This window comes from Teleopsis dalmanni, chromosome X (assembly GCF_002237135.1).
Source record: "Teleopsis dalmanni isolate 2A chromosome X, ASM223713v2, whole genome shotgun sequence".
Lineage (NCBI taxonomy): Eukaryota > Metazoa > Arthropoda > Insecta > Diptera > Diopsidae > Teleopsis > Teleopsis dalmanni.
This window is the reverse complement of record NC_051848.1, coordinates 43,269,901-43,279,281: the sequence shown is the minus strand read 5'-3', so window position 1 is coordinate 43,279,281 and position 9,381 is coordinate 43,269,901. Positions and strand designations below refer to the sequence as shown.

The window sequence follows — 9,381 nt, the reverse complement described above, 5'->3', positions numbered from 1 at the left end:
TTTAACAAGATGAAAGATTTCCAATTGGCATCTGTGGTATGCGAAAAATGTCATTAAAAGTCATCAGCTATTTAGATTTGCCCTCGCTCATGTTATGCATACCACAACACATTGTAATCAAGATATTGCACATTATTGTTTGAATCGAAAACGAAGATCGTTAAATCTCTGTGGATTATGGAGATGAAAGCAGGGATTTGTCTTCATGCGCAAGTTTGTGCAGCAATGACGGCAAGTAAAATTTTTGTTCAACCATGGAGTAAAATCAGATGATCCCTGCACATAGCATGTAACTAAGTACTATAGTTCCTATGTTGGCTTGCTTCGCAACTCATCTAATTAACTGCAATAAGATTCGCTTAAACCAAGCACTGGTATTCACCGCCTGTTCGTACTATGCGTGCTGTGGATGTCTGTCTCTGCTGTGATCTCTGCTGTGCACGAGTGCAAGATGATTCACAAAGTTACATTTCGGATTCTACACAAAAATTGCGTAACATAGTAGCTTTAGTATTGCCAACTCAAGGTTTAAGGTTCCTTGCAATGAGTAACCTAACGATCCTTCTAAAATTTACCATATTTGCATATCAGCATATACGAGTGATGAGGGGTCCTGCGACCCAAATTGCGCCATCTGAGCGAGCCTATGCATATATATGTATGTGAAGCTTGCGTCGTTTTCATCTTGCTTTCCGCAGAAGATACTGACTTAAGTAAGATATATTTTGAGAGCTCATTACGCTGCATCAGTTGCAGATTAAGTGTTGCTGATTTCATTGTTTTCACAAAAATCGTGGCCAATTTTAAATAAACTATAAGACAAGTTAATTTGGATGCTCTTTTATATCAATATTTTTTTTGTTTGCATTTATGTTGATATTTTGAATTATTTTTATTTTAAATTGTTTTAGAAAAACATGATTAATATACGAATAAATCCAATTTTATTCTTAAAATACCAACACATTATACAAGGAGAAGATTCTTGGTATGACAAATATATCTAAGTAGCGAATAACCAAAAAATTACATTGATTATTTCAAACAATGATATATAATTCATAAGGTAGGATTTTTTTGTCGAATGTGCCGCGATAATTAATTAGTTTCATTTTATTTTTATTTTATGATTATTATTATTATTTATATAATAATTCAGTTCCATGTTTCAACGTAAGCATAGTAATGAAAAGGCAACAACAAAAAGTTGAGTTAATTTATTAAAATTTGGCAAAGCAAAGGTTAGTCTCACTAAAAAAATAAAAAACTGACAAAAAACTTGGAATTTAAGCATTAAAAGTTTATGCAGCCTTGGCTGCTAGTGGAAAAACACGATTAGTCATCCTTTCTAATTTGACAGACACAAGCTCTAAGCCTGGCACTTGCAGTCCAAGCAAGTTATATACGGACTACAAACTAATTAAAGAACTAGAATATTTCCTAGGACTGGTGATAAGTACTTGGCAATACTCGAAACCGTATTGTGTAGTCAGCGAAATTTTAATACACGGTCTTATCTACTTCATCTTGTAAAGTCGGTATTGCCGAACGGTTTCTTAAATTTAGGGAATATCCCGGAGTCACCCTTAGCTAAATCAGATGAGCAGAATGTTTGGAAAACCTGATTTTTCTATTGATAAACATTTGTCCTATTTAATATAGACTCCATAGGTCTAGGTTTCAAATGTCGATGGACAATTAAATTAAATTTAAAAAGATCAAATTGATCCTTTTATTGCAGTAGTATAGTTTGATTTTTTAGTAGAGTTTGATTTTTTAAAATCATTTAAACGTTAATATTTCCGTTATTCGTATATAATTTTAATATTATAATAGAAATCTCTCATCAAATATAGACAAGATCCTTTTATATCACAATAAGATATTTAAATACAAGTCATTTAACCAATACGGCAATTTTATTTAATGTAGTAAAGTTATAGTAAAGAAGGAAATCTTCATTATTCAGAAAGCATATACATCACTAGAACATAAATGCCCATATCAAAACATTTCAAAGTATTAGTATATGTCAGTGAATATAATAACAACTTTTAAAGGTCAGGCTTTACTCCACGAATGACATTGTAGAACTTCGCATCGTTAAGCATTAACGGAAACACTTTCACTTCTCTTCCATTAATCGTCCAACCAAACTGACTGACGTACTTCTCTAAGTTCTCTAGAAAAATAATCAAAATTTAAAATAAGTAGACATAATAAAAATAACAATCCACACCTTCATCAATATTCAATTTCACTATGAGTTGACTGCAAAGAATTGTTCTGCGGTTTGCCCCAACCATAAAACAGATGTATTTTCTAATGACTTCTTCAAATCCTTCGACCATGGAAATCACTGACACATTCTGTTTACAATGTACCCAGAATTTTGCGTATTCTTCCTGTTCTAAGAAATTTGCCAAATCAATTATCACCCTGATTCCATCATCTATGAATTGAGGCCAGATAAGATACTTTTTAGCCGAAACAAAGTGTTTATATGGGAGCTTAGTCAATGCTCTTAGTAATACGATTCTTGTAAGTTCCAAGTTGATCAGTTTTGGGTATGCATTATACATACGCAGTACATGCATGTTAAGCTTGAAGCAATATTTATTCCCAGTTTGCTCCCTTATCAGCTGCTCGAAGAATGTCAAGTTCTCTGGCCTATACCTAATAAAAGATGAATGTTGGATGAAGTACTCCGATAAATGTTTTACACAAAGTATACTTCTCGTAACGCTCCAATCCTTCTTTCGGAATTGCAGCTCTTATGAGAGCCATTTCAATTTTTGTATAATTTTAGCTTAAAAAAGTTTTATCTGATTTGAAGAGATTGTATATATAACCCTATATTTTCTGTTAAACAAATTTCTTTCAGTTTGTCAATTTTTTCAATATATATATGGCAACTGAGTTAATTTAAAAGAAACAAAATAAAAGTATTTTTTCTGTATTGGACAATTTTTACATATTTTGAATTTATAACGCACGCACTTATTATAAATGTTTTTAATTTACTTACCGACTTAGTTATTTGACAATAAGTAGCCATTATTGAATCTTGGGTTCATGCAGCACTACTCTACAGACAACTGTGTTGCGTGAGAACTCTTCAGTCTCATAAATGTAACGGGGATAGTTCTCCTGCAATACAGTTTTCTTTTGCAATACATATTCTTCCTTTGATTTGAACATCAGAGTTCAGTCACCTTCCCTAGAGTTCAGTCATCATTCATAGCCGTTGCCTATTCTTAAAAGACCAAACAAGTTTTATTCGCACATTCTCAGTGATGTTATATCATTTTGTGATAGCATCTATGCTTATCTACAATTCAAAAGCACAGGTATGATAAATAACCTATAGGGCGTTAGTTCCTCTGGACGAAAGTTAGCTTTACATACCGTGTCTACTGAGTCCATAGTATCGTAAACCATGTTAGCAAATGTAATTCTTCGTCTGATCTGCAACAAATTTTCTTGTTGTAATTCGCTATTGTTCAAAATACTTCTCTATTAAAACATTTAGAATAATTCTATTAAGACTCATGTTTTCTGTCGCCATAATTATCTTTAAAAATTAAGAGTAATATTATTCCAAGGCGGGCATATAAAATTTTAAGGAAGACATTTTCTCCCCAATCAATTCAAATTTGGTGCATTTAATAGCATGACCTGCTCAGAATACGATACAATCGCTTCACAGTCGCTAAAATATTACAATATCATATTAAAATATTACAATTGCGCTGACGAGCTGTACTAGGTTAACCATTTTGTGGCTCCAAAAAACAAATCTAGATAAAATCCACTTTTGAATGAAACTTTAAAAAAACGATTATTTCAATATTGTATATTTTCTAACCCTATTATTTGATGTGAATTACATTATTATATTATTGTTATTGTTAATGTACTAAGTAATTTTCTATGATTTGTCGGTTTATAACTGACAATATACCAGCCATAACTTAACCGATGGTCATTTTCAAAGCATCAAAAGATTGAGGATTGTCCTGATAAACATGATTCTTTGTGCAACCCTACAAATAATGTCCAGTAATATAGGTGTTTTATTCCTATCACTAAACCGAAAAATTTTAGGTTTGTGAAGTTTCTCGGGAGACATAGCTAAAGTAAAGCGATTATATGACTTGTTATTTGTGGCACCGTCATATTGAAACCACACATCTTTTACATACCATACATATCTTCAATTTCACACCGAAAATAATTGGTTGCAGTTGTAAGAATCAACAATTTGTGCCAAACCTTCGTAATTTCAAAAAAGTACTGCCCTATCCAGTTCACATTCCAGACAATGCAAAAGGTGTTAGGTTAGGTTAGACCATAAGGTCCACTGTGACAACCTTAAGAACTTGACATATGTTACTATAACCATTTAGTACTGGATATAAAGCCATTGACACCAGCTAGATAAATAGAATTTAGCTCTCTTATCGAATTGAAAAAGTGAGACTCAGGTAAGAAAGTCTACGTCTTGCGAAAGCAGGGTGATGATGATTCATTTTCGTCATTCTCCATGCTAAAGTCTACAGTGCAAAGAGGCTCTGATATTAAGCATCATGGCATGTTACTTTTGTATATGGTGACATTCACTAAATTTGGTTTTTCTATTGTAATTAAAGTTCTTGTGTTAGCTAAGTTTTATAAAGATGGAGATGGAAACTTAAATGCCATACCTCAAACTCAAGAAAATTAAAAACAAAATAGGAATAGGTCCGTTATAAATAGGTAACGGACCTATTCTGTGCACTTGACAGATTTGTCAAATACTTTAATAAAATTTTTGATTTTTATAAAGGAGAAAGCTTTTTGGTATTCTGGACACATTTTGACAAATTTCAAAGCTCAAGTACCTAGTGCTCTCACCACACTATAGTGTAAAGCGTTTTGTATAGAAAACTGTTCATAATTCTTCGTAACTGTTCGTAAAAAATGCTTGTAAAGAGCACATATTTCAAGTTGCCAAAAGCATTTTTCATGCATTCAAATTACAATAAAAAATATGCTTGTAAAGAGCGTATATTTTAGTTAAGAATATTTATCATGCATGCAAATAATAAAAAATGCTTAAAAAGAGCATATTTTTATAGTTGTCAACAGCATTTGTAGTATTGACAACTAACGAGGAAGAGAGCTTTTTATTTCTGTCACAGAATCACAGAATACCAAAACCTTTACAGCAGTCAATTTTGACAAGTGTCAATGTTTGACAAGTTTATAAAGTGCACAGAATAGGTCCGTAAATCACACAGGACGATAATAATATTGTGTTTAAAATAAATCTAAGATACGAGTATATTCATAATATTTTTGACATTACTAATTTCATTAAAATGCAAACTTTTTAAAAGCTTCGAGTTTGAAAATGTCTGCTCATGAAGTCGGTCATGTCGGTATGTTTAAGTCAATATTAAAGCTGTACTTTGTCGTAATTTCAGAACTCAAAAAAGTTATTTAAAGTGCATTGAGATTACGTATTAACAATGCTTTGCGAGCTATTCCTGTTCACATAAAGGATTCATTCAATTTATATGCAAAATTATATTGATTCCTCTGATTCTATCATTTGTCTGAGATTAGTTTGGCAAAAGAAAATTTAATAACTTAGATTAGAAAGTTTTTATACTCAAGTGTATTGTGCACTTCCTGCTCGCATCAGAGGATGAACAGTAGCAATAAGGCAAAATTGTACATATCGTTTTGAAAGGACACAGTATGTGAGCTGGAATGACGTTGAAATAAGATAACCTATGTGCTCTGCTCGGTTTCATTGCAAAATGTTTTGCATTTCTTATTTTTTATTACTCAACATATTTTGAGAAATAATGCAAGAACCTAATGCATAAAAGTACCAATATTTCAAGAAACTGTAGAAAAGTTCAAAAGTAGAAAAACTTTTGGTTCTAACTTCTACAGAGTATAGGATATCAGGAGTCAGGTTAACAAACTTCTTATTTATTATTTAGTTTAAATGTTAACATTGCATAGATAAGATTTCTTAACTGCAATCTATGAGAAGAAAAACCATTTACTATTTTTTTAATAGCAGAATAAAGCGCAATGGGACTTAATTAAGGATTAATTTTTGTTTAAAATTTGTTTTTTATAAATGATTTATACAGAGTGGCTGACGAAAATTGCAATAAAGGAAAACGCTCTATTTTCTTTCTTTCTTTTTTTGGCTTTAACTTTAAAGAAATTTAAATAGCCTTCAAACGGCCAATGAAGCTATTCCACGCTGCCCGCAAATGGCTTAACGGTATGTTGACCCATTCTCGGCTTAGCGCTTGCTTCAGACAATCGAAATTTTGGTATGTTTTAGTGACAACATTACTTTTTGAAATACCCCAGACCGAGAAATCTAAAGGATTTATATCAGGTATTATATCAGGTCACTTTGTTGATGGAATAACGGAATATTTAAACTATTCTTGATTGAAGCGTGCTTTATGCGACGGTGCTGAGTCCTGCTGGTATGTACAATGCCTGCGATCAAAATGCTCATCTTTCCAAGGCTTTAGTGCACCCTCTAAAATAATATCCCGATAAATCTGGGCGTTTATTTTTACCCAAGGAGAGCGACCATCGGCCGTTATGGCACCCCACACCTTCACCATCACTGGCGCCTGTTTTCTGGTGGCCATTCGAATCATTTCTAATCCAGTTCTTGGGTGTCGGGCAACGCTACCAGTATCATGGTATCGAGTTATGATATGCTTTGTTCACACTTAGGTGTTAGAGGGCTCGACCGATAGCTACTTGTGCTTTTCCAGCCAAATATAAAGCAATCACACTATTACATTTGAACTCCATCATATACAACTTCTTTTCTACAACACAAAAATCAAAATGCCTTCGTACGCTTATTAACAAGACAATGGAATGTCAAATGATTTAATTTTGACTAATAATGACAATTGGTTTGACAGCTAGATCGGTGCGAAGTTTGTTTTTTACAATTTTAAAAATATTTTAAAAATTTATGGGTGACATATTTTGTCATACGCACATATTTTGTACTGAAGACTCCGCACCAGTAAGCAAAGTGGGCAGTAGTATATTCTTCAAAATAGGTTTTTAAATATTATTATAGCAGTTTTTAAGTACAATATGGCACTTTTCGTTTTGCAATAATATTATTTTTCGACAACTTAATATTTGTTACGAATATTTGCACTTACTACTATCGCTTACTACTATTTTAGCAACTTCAAAATATATTCAAAAAAGTGGCCCAAATTTGAAGCACATCATAACATTATTTGGCTAATTTGCTAAAATTTTGAGTTGTAAAAATAACCATAAAAAATTTTATGATTTTAGAAAGGATTAATAATTTCGTGGTTCTGCTTTTATAGCATTGTTTCATTGACATATATCAAGCAAAACTGACAGCTTATACATCTTATGTTTAACACTTAACTTCCCAATTTATTTATTTTTTTTGTGAACTTGACATTCTATATTTTTAATGTGCCTATGTTTAGGATCCCAGAAAAGAGTGGTGTCATCTAACTGGTTTAGCTTGTCAATTGCTTATTTATAGTCTTTAGTTATCTATATTCTTTGATTTTCTGATGAAGGCTTGAAAGGCTTAATTATCTGACTATCAATAAAAATAACTGCACTATTTCAGTTCTTGTTGTGATTTATAAGTAGCCAACATGCTTTCCTAATCGCAAAAAACATTTAGGCTGAAAAACTGTGGCCGCATTAAGTAGCCTAAGAAAGTCGAGGAATAAAATTTCTGCTTCTGCCCCACAGTCTATTTTCAAATCATTTGTAAATTTTGATACTTTCTAGTTTGCTAGGCAGTTTCTGGTTTTCCATTCGTTTCTTGACGGAAATACAGTCTAAAAGGTTGTTTCAAAGCATAACTATGGATTGAAATAATCCAATGTAAGTGTTGTGAATTTCTAAGAACGATCCTACCGGCTAATCCGAATTATGCTGTGGATTTTCTAAATTATATTGAGTTTTCACAGCAGTCCACCACATAAGTAGGGCATACACTCAATTAGATGTACAAACATCCAGTGGCGAACGTTTTACGAAAATATGTTTGCTACAATTGCAATGGATGTTCCAGACCCTGATTAATTAGAAAGAGATTTTATTTAGGTACAGGAACTCAACTATATATATATCGTTTAAGGCATAATACCATAATAAAGGTTAGTGTTATGGGAACCTGTAGGACATCGTGACCATACAGTTACTTTTATACAAAACTTATAGTTTATACTTTTTTTTATTATCATGAGCTTAAAAAATCTAAATATAGCTATTGACCTAAATATTTTTTTTAAATATAATAAATTTATTTTTATGCAACAAAATACATAAACTTTTTTGAAATTATTTTTGACAACGCCAACAGTTTTTATGCTTTCGTCTTTGCCTTTATCGATAATTAACTTTGCAGCATATAAAATTTATTTAATCAATTTATTTTCATCGAAATGATAATAAACATAACAAAAATTCAATTAAATTTAATTGAATCACTAACATTGACTTCGCATCTAAAGATTCGCATTTATTGTGTCTAAACACACAACATAAACAAAATAACAATAAAATTCTATCAAAAATCTGTTGGCAACACAAACATACATGTGTCCATAAATGAAACGGATCGTTATAAACATTTAAATGCAATAAAACAATACAACAAAACATTTGTATTAATAACAACAAAAACAAATATCATAATAATAAAATCAGTGGTAATGAGAGTGAAACAAAATGAAAACAAAAGCAAAAGCAAAAAAAAAAAGAAAAACTAAAAACAAGTGCTGCGATGACAATAAAAATACAAATAATTTTTATGATTTGAGTAATCTTTGATTCTTCGTGTATCACAGCACGCATATCAGCCGAAGAAAAGCAACAAAGATGTTTATAAACAAACGCACAACCACATACACTTACACAAAAAGATTAGTTGTAAGTTGGTTATACTCGTACTTGTATTTATTAAAGAGTTCGGGTGGTGGGAGATGGCTGCTCGGCTGCTCGGTTGCCAAAGGGATATTGTTGAATGTTTAGAATATGAATGGAGTATGAATTGCTCGTTCGATGCATGTTTATGAAACATCTTCATTGAAAATGTTGCGTTTAAACGTTTATTAGGCTAGAGATTATATTTGTTTATTTGTGCCTTTATGTTTTTAATGGCAAAAATAACAATAATTACATGCGCACCCACGCTGGGTGGCAACATTACTTAGCTGTGCTATACCGTGTATAGCAGGCATTGCAACTATACACAACCGCGTAAGCTAAAGCATAGCATGGTTGTGTGATGGCTTCGCTCAAATGATGAATGATTTGATGACGACGATAAAA

General features: G+C 32.0%; 1 protein-coding gene across 1 annotated transcript; it reads right to left on the bottom strand.

Annotated features, from left to right (window-relative positions):
* Positions 1 to 1,917: 1,917 nt before the first annotated feature.
* On the bottom strand, positions 1,918 to 2,864 carry LOC119690279 (eukaryotic translation initiation factor 3 subunit K-like). Its single transcript, XM_038105302.1, has 3 exons — positions 2,735 to 2,864; positions 2,240 to 2,676; positions 1,918 to 2,182 (listed from the first exon to the last, which is right to left on the bottom strand). Exons 1-3 carry the CDS (start codon positions 2,785 to 2,787, stop codon positions 2,055 to 2,057), a joined length of 618 nt encoding a protein of 205 aa, XP_037961230.1. The 5' UTR covers positions 2,788 to 2,864; the 3' UTR covers positions 1,918 to 2,054.
* Positions 2,865 to 9,381: the final 6,517 nt, after the last annotated feature.

Bases quoted from the DNA above. Each gene is read 5' to 3' on its own strand.
- LOC119690279 (XM_038105302.1), bottom strand. From the start codon at position 2,787: ATGGCTCTCATAAGAGCTGCAATTCCGAAAGAAGGATTGGAGCGTTAC. The intron at 2,677-2,734 runs GTATACTTTGTG...ATCTTTTATTAG, and splicing joins GGATTGGAGCGTTACGAGAA to GTATAGGCCAGAGAACTTGA. The intron at 2,183-2,239 runs GTGTGGATTGTT...TTATTTTTCTAG, and splicing joins GAAATTGAATATTGATGAAG to AGAACTTAGAGAAGTACGTC.